This window comes from Delphinus delphis, chromosome 16, assembly GCF_949987515.2.
Source record: "Delphinus delphis chromosome 16, mDelDel1.2, whole genome shotgun sequence".
NCBI classification, from domain to species: Eukaryota; Metazoa; Chordata; class Mammalia; order Artiodactyla; family Delphinidae; genus Delphinus; species Delphinus delphis.
Window position 1 is genome coordinate 33,041,898 of NC_082698.1, and position 16,364 is coordinate 33,058,261.

At 37.2% G+C, this 16,364-nt stretch overlaps 1 protein-coding gene across 1 annotated transcript in view; it reads right to left on the reverse strand.

The window, feature by feature from the left end:
* The window catches only part of PDE6C (phosphodiesterase 6C), a 58,120-nt gene that overhangs the window by 9,168 nt on the left and 32,588 nt on the right, over positions 1-16,364 (reverse strand). The window contains exon 15 of the mRNA XM_060034452.1: positions 10,950-11,037. Coding sequence (XP_059890435.1) covers positions 10,950-11,037 — 88 coding nt within the window. The remainder of the gene's footprint in view (positions 1-10,949; positions 11,038-16,364) is intronic.

Genomic DNA, 16,364 nt, shown 5'->3' on the forward strand with positions numbered 1-16,364 from the left:
TGTTATATAAAGTTTTGAGGTAATCCCCAGGTAAAAATAGAATTGCAAACCCAAGACCAAATACAGCTCTGTCATTCCAGGAGATTGAAATATTAGCAAGAAGTAGACTAGAATTATGTGTTACTGTATACATAATACAAACCTCCATTTAAGTCATGGGTTTTTTTGTGTGTTTTTTTTTTTGCGGTACGCGGGCCTCTCACTGTTGTGGCCTCTCCCGTTGCGGAGCACAGGCTCCGGACGCGCAGGCTCAGTGGCCATGGCTCACGGGCCCAGCCGCTCCGCGGCATGTGGGATCTGCCCGGACCGGGGCACGAACCCACGTCCCCTGCATCGGCAGGCGGACTCTCAACCACTGCGCCACCAGGGAAGCCCTAAGTCATCTTTTTATAACAGCTTCCATGACAAGAAAAATGGTATTGTACACAGCAGATATAAGTAGTAGAAAAGCAAGTTGTAATATTTGTTAAAATAATGAGTTCATAATAGCAGCTATATTTTTAAATTGATAGAAGGAAGAAATGGCTGTTGGACACTATAATGAACAAAAAGAAAGCTTGTCTAGATCAAAATTAATGTCTTACTTGAGACAGTGCACAGCAGCCCCTTGGGCATAATCTCTGCACCAAATTGTCTGGATACAGGTTATTTTTAACCTGGTCTGGATTGACCAGGAAGAAGGAAGAGTAAGTGGGCCATTTGTCATTTTAATCCCACTTAACCTGCCCCTGATTTTGGTACACTGGTGGCCTGCCCTTGGACTGGTGGGGACCCAGTGGCATATTTACATCACTGAGTCACTGCCTTTATCTGTTCACTGATACACGTTATCATGTTCCCAAAATAATGTGTATTATGTAATTCCCACACATACTTCGTAGATCCAGTAGCACTTAAAGTCATCCTTGACTGCTATACTAAGGACAGAATGTTGGGGTCGTGTGGAAATGCCTTAAACTTTTAGACAAATTAATAGCACATGAAGTCATTTTAATCCTTATTATATACTGAAAAATTTGCTAAAAGAGTGGATCTCAGGTGTTCTCACCACACACAAAAAGGTTAATGTTAATTAATGACTGTAGTAATCATTTTACTACATATGTATATCAAAACAGCATGTTGTATACATTAAATATATGTAATTTTTAAAAATTAAAACAAATATAAACTTAAAAAAAAAGAGCCAAATAAAAACATAGAATGGGGAGAGGGGGCACACAAAAAAGGCTGCTGGGTTTAAATAAATAATCCCTTAGGATAGACCTTGAGTCTACCAAACGCCAGACTGTACAGACTACACAACCATCAACCAAGTAAATCAGTATTCTTTAGGCACCAATTACTTTAATACAGGTACTTTTATTTTTAAACCTGGATACCTGTTGCTATTTGCTAAATATATGTGAGAGAGAAAAGCTATATATAAAGAGATAAAAATAAATATGACTTAATACTGTTAAACTTCATTTAAGTCATACCTTTTTCTAATCCAAAATAATAAAACAGCTATATTAAAGCAGACAGATTGTCAAAAGGTCTTTCACTTTACAAAGTAAATCAATATTGGATTTTTAAAAAAGATGATTAATGTCACACTTTTAAAATTAGTGTAATTAAGAAAAAAGTGTACACTCAACCCTTTTCAGTACTGCTTCCTTTGTTGATAGCACAATATTCCTTATTTTCACTCTTCTCACTCATTTTCACTTTCATCTAAAAACACTGTACAGGCCTCTAATTGAAAAACCCTTTCTTAATATTCTATTTTCTCTTTTCCTTCTGTCACAGCTAAGGTTCTTAGAAGAGCTTCTAAGTGGTTTCTTTTTCAGCTGTGGTTATAGATTCACATAAAAGATCCTGTTTCTGTTTTGTATTAGTTGCTAGAAAGCTCTTGACCAAATCTGTGGCCCATGTCTAATGTTTATACTTTTCACCGTATACATTTTGGGCCTTCACCATACATCATCTTATTTTTATATTCCCATTAGCCCTCATTTTTTTTCTTTAATGTTATATTTTTTGGACACTCCATTAAAAACATTTTGGAACAAGTTGAGGATTAAACATATATACATGCATGCAGGGTTTTTTTGAGTAAGCAAAGGCAGAGCCAGTGATCTTTTAATCAGAGCAAGAGGTCTTAGGATGTGGACAGCATACAGAAGAAGGAAGGATGTCCCTCAAAAATCCAGTTTGACAACACAGAGCAGCAGCAGAAGAGGAATTGATGGGAAAGCTATGCTGACATATATCTGCACTGACTCCTATTACTTAGTCGTCTGTGCCAAAGAGAATGCCCTGGGTAACAAGAAGTGATGGCAGGAAGTTTGGCATCGATGGCCAGATCTTAACACACAGCCTGTAGCTTCAAGGGCTTTGCTTAACATGAGCCTTCCCAACTTCTGGAAAGCCCAAATTAAAGAGGTGTGTTCCCCAGACCAAAGAAATAGACTCAGTGAGGCAGTGTTTGAGACAATAAATAGGAAGCTGAGGCTGTCCTCAGTGCATTTCTGCCCTTCCTCACAGGATTCTTCGGCAGATGGCAAATTCCATTAAGGAATGAGTCATTTTCAAAACAAACGACTGCATAAAACCTCTGCATAAAGACCACAAGAACACAAAATCTATGGACTCAATGCAATTGCAACCAGAATACCAACAGGTTTGTGGATATGTGTATGTAAATTGACAAACTGATTTTAAAATTCAAATGAAAATACAAAGGCTTAATAAAAGCCAAGACAGACTTGAAGTAGAACAAAGCTGGAGAATTTACACTGAAAGAAATTAAGATTTATTATAAAGCTATAGTAGTTAAGATGGTATGATATTGACAAAGGAGAAACTGATCAGTGGAACAGAATAGAGAGTACGGAAGCAGTCCACCTTATTTTATAATCAGTTACCTGATTTATGACAAAAGGTCTCACTGAAGTGAAGGGAGAAAAGGGTGGCTTTTTTTTTTTTTTTTTTTTTTTTTTGCGGTTCGCGGACCTCTCACTGTTGTGGCCTCTCCCACTGCGGAGCACAGGCTCCGGACGCGCAGGCTCAGCGGCCATGGCTCCCGGGCCTAGCTGCTCCGCGGCATGTGGGATCTTCCTGGGCCGGGGCACGAACCCGTGTCCCCTGCATCATCGGCAGGCGGACTCTCAACCACCGCGCCACCAGGGAAGCCAAGGGTGGTCTTTTTAATAAATGGTGCCGGGTCATCTGGATTTCCACCTGGACAGAAAAATGTATATTGATCTCTACATCAAACCATATATAAAGATAAGTTGTGGACTTCCCTGGTGGCATAGTGGTTAAGAATCCGCCTGCCAATGCAGGGGACACGGATTTGAGCCCTGGTCCGGGAAGATCCCACATGCTGCGGAGCAGCTGAGCCCGTGCATCACAACTACTGAGCCTGCGCTCTGGAACCTGTGAGCCACAACTACTGAAGCCTGCACAGCTAGAGCCCATGCTCCACAACAAGAGAAGCCACCACAATGAGAAGCCCACACACTGCAACAAAGAGTAGCCCCTTCTGGTTGCAACTAGAGAAAGCCTGCACACAGCAATGAAAACCCAACGCAGCCAAAAATAAATTTATTAAAAAAAAAATAAGTTGTAAAAAGATTGTGGATCTAAATGAGAAAGGTAGAACAATACCAGTTATAGAGAAAAATATCTTCATTACCTTGAATAGTCAAAGGTTTTTAAGATGAGAAAAAAACAGCTAATCTTTAAAAAATTGATCAAATGGACATTAAAATTAAGAACTTCTATTCATCCAAATCCAACATTAAGAGTAAAAAGGCAGTTCACAGAAAGGGAGAAAATATTTGCAATACAGATTTCTGACAAAAGATATATAAACCAGAGTAAAGAATTCCTACAAATCAAGTTGAGAACAAAGCAACCCCAAAACAGAGAATTTCAAAAGGTTAATAAATATAAACTGTAGTTCATGTTAATCAATGCTATTTAATTTGACACAAATTAAATTCAGTGCAATGTCACTACATTCCCATCAGAGTGACTAAAATGAGAAGGATGGAAAGTACAAAGTGTTGGAGAGGATGGAGAGCCACTGGAACTGTTGGTAAGAACATATATTAGTACAACCATTTTGGAAAACTGCTTGTCAGCATTCACCAAAGTTGAACATATGCTCATCCTTTGGCCAAGCAACTCTATTTCTAGGTACATACCAAACAGAAATGCACACGTGTATTCACAAAAAGACATGTACTAGAGAGTCACAGAACACCATACGTAACAACCCTGAATCAGAAATCACATAAATGTCTTTCAGTAGTTGACTGAGTACATAAATGTAGTGTATGTGCGCGCACACACACACACACCAAACTAAGAAAATAACAACGGAAGAAAGGAACACAAAAAGCAAATGAAAAATATATCAAAGGAAATACCCAGTGGAACATGAAAAATTCACACCAGTAATATCCATAGTTTCAAAACCATAAGAACTTATAGAGGAGACTGCAAGGCAACAGTAAAATTAAAAGTGAACTAGCAGAACTAGTAGTAGAATGAAAAAAATGGAATTGAACATAAAAGCAATATAATTGATGAAATCCACATTAAAGCTATACTCAAATAGAATAAGCAAGTGAACTGCAGCAAGAGACATAGTCCACAGTCTTGAGGAAATTAAAATGGAAAAGAATAAATCTATGAAAATATACAGGCACCTCCCTGGTGGTCCAGTGGTTAAGAATCCGCCTTCCTATGAAGGGGATGCAGGTTCAATCCCTAGTTGGGGAACTAAGATCCCACATGCCGTGGGGCAACTAAGCCCACACACCACAACTACTGAGCCCGTGCGCCACAACTAGAAGGCTATGCAATGCAACTAAGAGCCCACGCACCACAACGAAAGCTCCCATGTGCCGAAACTAAGACCTGACGCAGCCATAAATAAATAAATATTTTAAAAAAATATATATATATAAAGAACATAACAAATAAATGGCAAGAAGACTCAATATATACATAATTGGTATTCCCAGTGTATCAGAAAAATGTTCAAAGATACAATGAAAATAAAAAACTTTCCTGAAATTAAAAAAAAAAAGAATTCTATGGATCATAAGTGTAACCCATGACAAGGAAAAAATAGATGCAGAATGGTCAATACCCAGACATTCAGACAAAGTTACTAAAATATGAAGAATTAAGAATCATATGAAAAGATATACAATGGAGAAAAGACAGCCTCTTCAGTAAGTGGTGCTGGGAAAATTGGACAGCTACGTGTAAAAGAATGAAATTAGAACACTCCCTAACACCATACACAAAAATAAACTCAAAATGGATTCGAGACCTAAATGTAAGACCGGACACTATAAAACTCTTAGAGGAAAACATAGGAAGAACATTCTGACATAAATCACAGCAAGATCTTTTTTGATCCATCTCCTAGAGTAATGGAAATAAAAACAAACAAACGGGACCTAATGAAACATCAAAGCTTTTGCACAGCAAAGGAAACCATAAACAAGACGAAAAGACAACCCTCAGAATGGGAGAAAATATTTGCAAACGAATCAATGGACAAAGGATTAATCTCCAAAATATATAAACAGCTCATGCAGCTCAATATTAAAGAAACAAACAACCCAATCCAAAACTGGGCAGAAGACCTAAATAGACATTTCTCCAAAGAAGACATACAGATGGCCAAGAAGCACGTGAAAAGCTGCTCAACATCACTAATTATTAGAGAAATGCAAATCAAAACTACAATGAGGTATCACCTCACACCAGTCAGAATGGGCAGCATCAGAAAATCTACAAACAACAAATACTGGAGAGGGTGTGGAGAAAAGGGCACCCTCTTGCACTGTTGGTGGGAATGTAAATTGATACAGCCACTATGGAGAACAGTATGGAGGTTCCTTAAAAAATTAAAAATAGAATTACCATATGATCCAGCAATCCCACTACTGGGCATATACCCAGAGAAAACCATAATTCAAAAAGACACATGCACCCCAATGTTCATTGCAGCACTATTTACAATAGCCAGGTCATGGAAGCAACCTAAATGCCCATCGACAGATGAATGGATAAAGAAGTTGTGGTACATATATATACAATGGAATATTAGCCATAAAAAGGAACGAAATTGAGTCATTTGTTGAGACGTGGATGGATCTAAGGACTGTCATACAGAGTGAAGTAAGAAAGAGAAAAACAAATATCGTATATTAACGCATGTATGTGGAACCTAGAAAAATGGTACAGATGAACCGGTTTGCAGGCAGAAGTTAAGACACAGATGTAGAGAACAAACGTGTGGACATGAAGGGGGGGGAAACTGTGGTGTGGGGATGGTGGTGTGCTGAGTTGGGCGATTGGGATTGACATGTATACACTGATGTGTATAAAACTGATGACTATGAATCTGCAGTATAAAAAAAACAAACAAAAAAGAATCACATGAGTATCTATGCAGAAAAATCAAGTCACGTGAGAGGGAGAAAATCAGGTTGGCCATTTATACCTCTCAGGGTAATGCTTCAATGCCGAAAGACATTGGAGCAATTTCCTACAATTTCTGAGAAAAAGAAAGTGACCCAAGACCTTTATATTCTGCCAAACTGACTTTCAAAACTAAATGTAACAAACAGATCTTAGGCATGTACTTAGCTTAGACTCTGGGAGAAACTATCAAATAACACAAATCGAGCTAATCAAGATAAAATACACAGGAATGGACAAGTCATGGTAGAAAGACTGAGGTTAAGTATCAGGCCCATTTAAAAGTAGAATTAGGAATAAACAATTGTGCCTCTTTGGTCTTGGCCACAGAAAAGAGATGACAAAGGGAACACTGTCATTTGGAAAGCATCACAATGAGACGCACACTGTGGCTCTAAGGCCTCCCACCTTCAGAAGCACACCTGTGACAAATGTGGCTGCCCTACCAGGCAGAAGAGGAAGTGTGCCTGGAGTGCCTAGGCTGAGGACAGAACACCACTGGAGCCGGGCAAGTGAAGCACCTACAGATTGTATACTGAAGATTCAGGCATGGATTCTGGGGAAAACAACACCTAACCCAAGAGAGCCACTGGGGTAGGATCCAGTTCATCTTAGGGATTTCAACCATTAGTCATGCAATAAATGCTCTGGTTTAAAAAAAATAGACAATTGTGGAAATTATAGAGCAAAGTGAATTTTATAACTACTGATAACAGTAAAAAAAATACTTTTAATGATAATAAATACCTTATAAAACAGAGGTGGAGATGCTGGAAGCAGTATAAGTATTCTAATTGTTTCATGTTTCATAGCAGGGAGTTCATGGATGATGTAAAGTTAACACGTATGGTCTAAAATCAAACATCTAAATGCTCGTTATAGTTTTTCACACTTTCCCGTAATCACCGGTTATTGATTTTAGGGTTCTCTTTAAGAACTAATATCTCTTGTGATAAGAACACAGTCCTCTGAAGTTCTGTAATTCTTTCCATTAAAAAAAAGTTTCTTCTGTTAAATTCAAGTAGAATTAAAATTTTCATTTAAAATAAATGGACTACCACTCAGCAACGAAAAGGAATGAATCACTGCTGATTCATTCATTCAACACGAACAAATCACAAAATTATTATTCTGTATGAAAGAACCCAGCACAAAAGAGTAATTATTGCATGATTTCATTTATATAAAAATCTAGAAGATTTAAACTATAGTGACTAAAAACATTTCAATGGTTGCTTCGGCTGGGAGGAGAGAGAGGCATTGACTGCCCCGGGGGCAAAAGGAATCCTTTGGGATGACAGAAGTGTTCTGTATCTTGAGTGTGGTAGTTCCCAGGGGTATGAATAGAATTCATAGAATTTTTATGAAAAACACATTAAAGGGATGCCACTTATTGTACATACACTTCAATAAACTTAATTAAATAAAAACTCTAATCAAAAAAATAGCTTGGATAGTAAGATCCCATTTTTCTAAAATTGTTTCTGTCCTTCTCTCTTTATATATTCACAGAGGGCTACAATGAAGTTCATTAAATGTTAATGAAATGTCTATTTCTGAGTGATAGGATTTAAAGTGATTTTTTAATATTTATCTTTGGAATGTTTCCTATTGCTTGAATTTTTATAGTGGGCATGTGTAATTTTTACAACTATTGTCATTAATTTAAAATATAGATAAGTCTATAATATTCCATTTGTTCTTCCGGGGAATTGTGCTGGACACGTGATGTAGAAACAGGTGCACAGAACAAGAGAGGAGGCCTCTGTCCCAGCCCCACTCCAGCTGGGCCCCCATCTGCTCAGCTGGTTTCACCTGCCCACAGAAAGAGTCTAACTTTGCTCCCCCCTCTACCAATAACAGGCCGTTTTTGTTCTCCTAGTGCCATGAAAATGGCAATAAAATGTAAGTTCTGCGTAGCACACCAAAATAGAAATGGCTCCAATTCATCCTGATGAGGGCACTCAGGGGAGATGAGTTCTAGTCTCCAATGTGGTACATGCGACACCCATAAGAGAAGATTGCCAACATGTTTGTGGTTTGCTGGTGACCATACACAAGATATTTAATTTCTTCTTCATTTCTTCTTTGTATAATACAAGGTCAGTGTGAAAAAGCATAAATAAAGTTCGTGAAGTGTTTTGAATAATAAAAGTGTTGTTATTTATGCTGAGCAATGCATTTTGTCATTCCGACAGTACATTGTAGTATTAAAGTTTCTATTCTGACAAATTTGGCTAACAAGACTTTTCCACCTATTCATTAGGTTAAAGCGTGGATTTCTGACTAGTTTAGAATACAGATGGTTCTGTCCTCAAAGCAGGGAATCCAACTCTACTGGGACATAAAGATATTTTAGTTCAAAGCCTGATAATATACAAAACAAAATAAGTAACGTCCACAATATGACAAAATTGCTAGATAATCATAAGGATTTCCCTTATGTAAAAAAATTAGTTTTAAGTGTAAATATTTTCTTTATACAATAAATAAATAAAAGAACTGTATTGTCTCTCAAAAAAAATGTACTGAGACAACTGTATTGTCTCAAAAAAGAACATCTGATGGTTAAAATTTCATTTTTTTCAGCATTCAATTTGCCTGCTCATAAAATGCTCTGTGATTGCATTTATTGCCTAGCGACTCTATTTACAACCCTTAAAAGTCTGCAATTAGCAGGTCGAATAGCACTGTAGACAGGTCCTCGCCAAGGTGGTACAGATTACTAAGATGCAATATTCCTTTTTAGAAAGAATAATAAGCCTTTATATAGCCATCAAAACGAGTTCAGACTGCAGAGTAAATAACATTAAAAAAATTAAGATGGAAAACAACAACTCTATTATAAACTCTCAAATCCCAGAAAGGAAAAACATATGAGCTACTAGGAGCCTTCCAAAGTTAAGCACTTAAACATTTGGCTGTAAAGGTTTAAAAATATATTTTGCGTTAGTAGGTAAACGGAAAATTAAATAAATTATTTTTGATACTACCTGCCTGTGGTATACATAATCAGTGGGATGAATGGAAAATTCTTACTCAAAAATACAAGACTGTCCCAACCAGTAAAACAAAGACTCATAACAAATTGGATAATAACAATTTACTCTTATCTTCCTGAACTACTTTCAATTCTACTCTTTCTAATTCTCCTGGGACAGATAGTATCATCCTTTTTATGATACTACTGCAGGCACAGGTCCTGGCTACACATGAGAATTATGAAAATTCTTATTAAAAATGCAGATTCCTGGGTCCAATCCCCAGGGAGCCTGGTAAGCACAGGATGAAGCCCAGGATGTGTTTTTAAAAGCCCGCCCACCTCCGCCCTGTGAAATCTATCATTCTGACGCAGATGGTCTGTGTCCCCCTGTCTGGATGCAGCTTGCAATCACAGGCTGTTGAAAACCTTTAAATCATGTGTTTATTTGTTTTGTTTTTCCACTTTTCTCCCTGGTTGCCCTGTCTTACAAGTTTTCCCACTTGGTTTTTGATTATCTAGAAGAATGTAGTGTTATCTTTCTAAACTTGGACATATTTCCATATACCCCCGCGTCCCCTGAGCTTAAAAAAAGATTATTATTGAAACTGAAAAAAGCTCCACTCTCCCGAGGGCTTATTTATCCTAACGAACTCGTATGATTCTAGACCGTTTCTCTGTTGAGACAAAACAGTATTCCCCTCCATCTACTAATGATTCATTCTGGGTTAGAATTTTCTCAAGATATATTTTTTTAAAGTATAACTAGATTATATTCATCACCTTTCTCACAAGCCTATATACCCCTCAAATAAAATCAATAAAAAGAATAATGACTGCCTTCTACAGAAGGTTAGTAGTACATGATATTGCGTAAATCAAAGTGAATTCAAGACCAAGCTTAAGCCACTTCCTGTGAAAAGCTTCCTGATCCTGCCCCTCTTCTCCCCTATGTCCTGCCCACTCCTGAATGTGACACCTCCCTCTGGAACTCTTGGGAGATTCACTCAGTGCCTCTGATGGCAGTTGTCCGATCTGTCTCACAGCCTGATTTCATGCCTACCCCCCAACTACCAAAGCTTGACTTTCTCAAAGATACAGACAGTGCCTTACAGTGCATACCACATGAATCAGAAAAGCAGTGGCTGTGTAGCCTCCTTTTCTCTTTACATTCATACATACCCAGGGTGCATAGAGCCCTCTCACATCCACCTTAAGCTTTTGCTGCTTTCTTCACAAACCCACAGAGGTTCTGTGACTTTCCATGGCTCTTCTCTCCTCTATCTCAGCTACTTCCAACTTGGCTGTTCAAAAACTATTGCAATATAGCAATTTCTATCAATTGACTTCAATAAGGGTATACACTGTCAACCACCAGAACTCAAGGCCGTCCTCTTTCTAAGCATTTTCTGTGGGTTAGTGCTTTGATCCAGAGCTTGTGAGCTGCCCTAGAGAGAGAGAGAGACCCACATACCTCGTCCTGCAGGAGAGTCTTACTGTACTCCAGGTGGTGCCTCTCCAAGATGGACGATCCATGAAGCCGTGCTAATGGAGATGTGGATCTAGGAGGAAAAGGATAATTTTAGCTATTTAAACATTACACATAAGGTTACATGATGCAGAATCTTTACAATCTGAGGATTTTTTTTCATTTCTTCCCTCTCCCCGAATGCCTGTGAAACAGTTGGAAGTAACATATTGGAAAAGAATCTTTAGATTTAGAACAGGAGAATACGCTCTTTTTAAAAAGTCCTTAAAAAAAAAAAAACCCTAATTGGTTAAATGCATAAAATGATTGACTTGTTTAAACTACGAAGTTTGGTTCACTCCCTGCATCTAAAATTGTTAACTTCCCTGGAGCTTATGGAGGTGACTATGACTTACAGAACATGTAGCAAACTTGTTGAAGCCCACAGTTTATTTGCACAGAAAGTGTATATTAAGAATTTCCAGGAACCAAAATGAAAATGATGATAAAGTAACATTTCTTTTCTCCTCTAAGACAGTGACATAAATTTAAATTTCCCATTTGTTAGTGGTGAGGTCACAGCTTTATGTAAAGTGGGGACTTTGGTACCCTGTCTTTCTACAATTCTTCCTGTTCAAGGAAGGGGAAGCAACATTGAAAATAAAAAGGTGTGCACAGGGAACTCTGTTCAATATTCTATAATAACCTAAATGGGAAAAAACTTGAAAAAGAACAGATACATGTATATGTATAACTGAATCACTTTGTGGTACACCTGAAACTAACACAACATTGTAAATCACCTACACTCCAATATAAAATAAAAATTTTTTTTAAAAAGAAAATAAAAAGGTGAAAAGAAAAGATGAAGAGAAGCCGAGGTGAAAGGTCTAATAGATAATATGAAGACTTTGTTACAGAAATATGGAATAAATAATTTTAAGGAAGGGAGAAATCGGAAATATGGGTGGCAGTCTTAGTAGAGTTTCACTTAATTTCAGAAAGAACAGAACTTTAGGGAGGAGAGGAGTCATTAACAGGTCACTAACAGGTCTGGTAAACCAAGTATTCTAGTTAGGGAACAATCAGACTATGTCCGATCCGTTCTATAATTGATCATAATTTTAATACATATTCAAATACCTACACTGCGTCAGCACTGGAGATTTAAACAAATAAAAAAAGCTCAATTTCAGTTAGAAATGAGTGGTATCTTAGTTCCTTTAGGTTTAAAAACATTACTCAAGAAAGGTTACTGGGGAGCTAGATATTCAACCAGTCTCAAAATAACACCTCACAGATTACGTATTAGTACAAAGGAGAAAATGTACCTTTGCATAAAGAGATCTGCTGAATATTACTCATAAATAGTTTAACTTAACCTTGTAGTTAATGGAACAAATTGATATCATGAGCCTCCTGATGCAATGCACTGAGAAGGACACAACATCACCTACGTAGAATTCCCACCAAAAATGTTTACCCTGAATCTAGTAATCAGAAAACAACTGGACAAATCCAAATTGAGGGATATTATGCAAAACAACTGGTCTAGAATCTTCAAAAATATCAACATTCTGAAAGATCCAAAAAAGTTAAGGAACAATTCTAGATTAAAGGAGATTCAAGATATTTGACGACTAAATGCAGTGTGTGAGCCTTGATTGGACCCAAAACAGAGAAGAAAAGATAGTTATAAAGGACATTATTGGAGAAATTGGAATAAACATTCTATACTAGATAACAGTATTGTGCCAATGTTAAATTTCTTGAGAGCGATCGTTATACTGTGTTTATATAAACAAATGTCCTCCACGTTCCCAGGAAATATGTGCTGAAATATTTTCGGGTTAAATGTCATGCATGAGGCCTGCAACTATCTCACAAATGGTTTAGTAGAAAAAAAAGAAAAAATTATTTTTTATACACACACATCTGTTAACCCAGTTGAGTAACATCCCAACTTCCTGAAGGAATCTGAAGATGCGGGGTGGGTGTGGGCGACTATTGTCGGTATATTCTGGGAAATTTTGCGGTGGTAAAGATGATTGAAGACTGGATACAAGTACATTTTACCCTAAAATTTAAGTAGAAAATGGTATAATCTGTAGATGACAGAACAGGGAGATTGACGTTAATCTATGAAACAGTTTAAACTGCTTCAGAATTTGTAAGCACTTACAATATAACTACTAGGAAATTCCAGAGAAGGTTTAGAAAGAGAAAATGATGCTGAATTGATCTCATGAACACTTTTGTGATATGGTTTGTGAGAGAGGAAGGCCAGAAACTGTGTGTCTGGATTTCAGCAAGACAGCTGAGAAGAAACTTCAAGATGTGTTCTGTATGAGCTGGAATATTGAGTGTGGACAAATACTGAACAGCACCACCCAGTGAGTGCTGCTTAATTAACTGTCTTCCCCAGGGATAGGTTTCTAGCCCCAAGTCTCAGAACTCTGCCCTGGTTTTGTCCTGATGCACAGTTTTATCAATGACTTGGATGAATATTGATGGCAATCATGACTATCTAATTTTCAGATGATAAAAAAGCTGGAAAAAATATCGAATCCATTGGCTGACAGACTGCTTTAAAAGGCAATTTCAATTAAGAGTGGAATAAAGAATCAGAGTAACACAGCAAAGGAAACCGTAAGTGAAGTGAAAAGACAACCTACAGAATGGGAGAAAATATTTGCAAACAATGTGACTGCCAAGCGATTAATTTCCAAAATATACAAACAGCTCAATATAAAAAAAACAAACTAATGACCCAATCAAAAAATGGGCAGAAGACCTAAACAGACATCTCTCCAAAGAAGACATACAGATGGCCAACAGGCACATGAAAAGATACTCAACATTGCTAATTATTAGAGAAATGCAAATCAAAACTACAATGAGGTATCACCTCACACCAGTCAGAATGGCCATCATTAAAAAAATCTACAAATAATAAATGCTGGAGAGGGTGTGGAGAAAAGCAAACCCTCCTGCAGTGTTGGTGGGAATGAATGTAAGTTGGTGCAGTCACTATGGAAAACAGTATGGAGGTTCCTTATAAAACTAAAAATAGAGTTACTATGTGATTCAGCAATACCACTCCTGGGCATATATCAGGAAAAGACAAAAACTCTAATTCAGAAAGATACATGCACCCCAATGTTCATAGTAGCATTATTTACAATAGCCAGGACAAGGAAGCAAACTAAATGTCCATCGACAGATGAACGGATACAGAAGATGTGGTGTATATATATATGGTATATATACCATACAGAAAATGTGGGAGATATATATATGTGTGTGTATATATATATATATATATATGTGTGTGTGTGTGTGTGTGTGTGTATATATATATATATATATATATATGATGGAATATTACTCAGCCATATAAAAGAATGAAATAATGCTATTTGCAGCAACATGGAAAGACCTAGAGATTATCATATTAAGTGAAGTAAGTCAAAGACAAATATTATATGATATCACTTATATGTAGAATCTCAAAAAATCATACTCATGAACTTATTTACAAAACAGAAATAGACTCACAGACATAGACAACAAACTTAGGTTACCAAAGGGGAAAGAGGGAGGGAGGGATAAATTAGGAGTTTGGGATTAACACACACACACCACCACATATAAAACAGATAAACATCAAGGACCTACTGTATAGCACAGAGAACTATATTCAATATCTTATAATAACCTTTAATGGAAGAGAATCTGAAAAAGATAGATTATATATATACATATATATGTATATATAAAAAACTGAATCACTTTGCTGTACACCGGAAACTAACACAATGCTGTAAATCAACTAAACTTCAATTTTAAAAAAAGAACCAAATTAAGAAGATGAAATTTAATTAGGATTAAATATAAAGTATTTCAGATCATGTTTGGATTATTATGTCAAACCCCAAGACCCACATTTTTTTTTTTAACATCTTTATTGGGGTATAATTGCTTTACAATGGTGTGTTAGTTTCTGCTTTATAACAAAGTGAATCTTTGTAACAAAGTTATACATATACATATGTTCCCATCTCTCTTCCCTCTTGCGTCTCCCTCCCTCCCACCCTCCCTATCCCACACCTCCAGGCGGTCACAAAGCACCGAGCTGATCTCCCTGTGCTACGCAGCTGCTTCCCACTAGCTATCTACCTTACGTTTGGTAGTGTACATATGTCCATGCCTCTCTCTCGCTTTGTCACAGCTTCCCCTTCCCCCTCCCCATATCCTCAAGTCCGTTCTCTAGTAGGTCTGGGTCTTTATTTCTGTCTTACCCCTAGGTTCTTCATGACATTTTTTTCCCTTAAATTCCATATATATGTGTTAGCATACGATATTTGCCAAGACCCACATTTAACGAATGACATAAAAACACTGGAGTGGGTTCACAGAAGAATAACAGATAAAATTATATGTATAGAAAATATTATATGAGAAATGATTAAAACAAAAGTTCAACCAGGTATATTCAGCCAGGAAAAGAGGAGGGGAAAATAATAATTCTCTTTGATATAAGAAGGAATAGCCTGTGGATGAGAAATTATACATATTCTAACAGCTTCAGAGACTTGAACTAGGACTAACAGAAGTTATAAGGAGACCAATTTCCATTTGATATCATGAAGAACATTCAGCCATTAGAATCATTCAAAAATATGAGTCCCTTATGAGCCATTATAAAAAATAATGGAATGTAGACTAGAGAACTCAGGAAGAAATACAGTAGGAAAGAGGCCTGCGTTGAATGTGGGGCGGAGGAGGATGAGATAAATGCTAAAGTTCCTCAGATTTTTTGCTGATAACCACATCTCATCAGACACAAAACGGAGGTGAGTAAAGGAGACTGAAAGATGAGAGAACTGAAAAACTAACCAAGAAAAGGGGGATGAAAGGAACAAAGAAATCTATGAACCTATGAAAGAATGAAGCAGAAAACAAAATGGCCAGAAAAGTGAACAAAGAGAACAAAAGAACTCAAGGGAATAATAAAAATTTGAAAATGGCAGGGTTTCTAGGGCATTGCCAGAGGGCATAGCCTAAAGATGGGAGATAAGGATGAAAACCAGAACCCAGGGCGTTGGACATTTTGGAGACAAGAAATCAGACCAAGGACACAAGGTCAAGCCAGGAAGCTGTGTCCCAACAGCTTCAGCTTACACTGCACAGTAGCCTGATCGGTACCACCAATATGAGAATAATAATTCAGTCTTATTCAATCTTCTGTTAACTGTTTTTACCAGTGTAATGTTTCCAGATCTTTGTGGACTCCTGAGCAATTCCCCCAGCACAGTAAGGGCACATAAGGAGATTCATCAAGTAAGACAGAAATAAAGACACACACCTACTAGAGAATGGACTTGAGGATATGGGGAGGGGGAAGGGTAAGCTGTGACA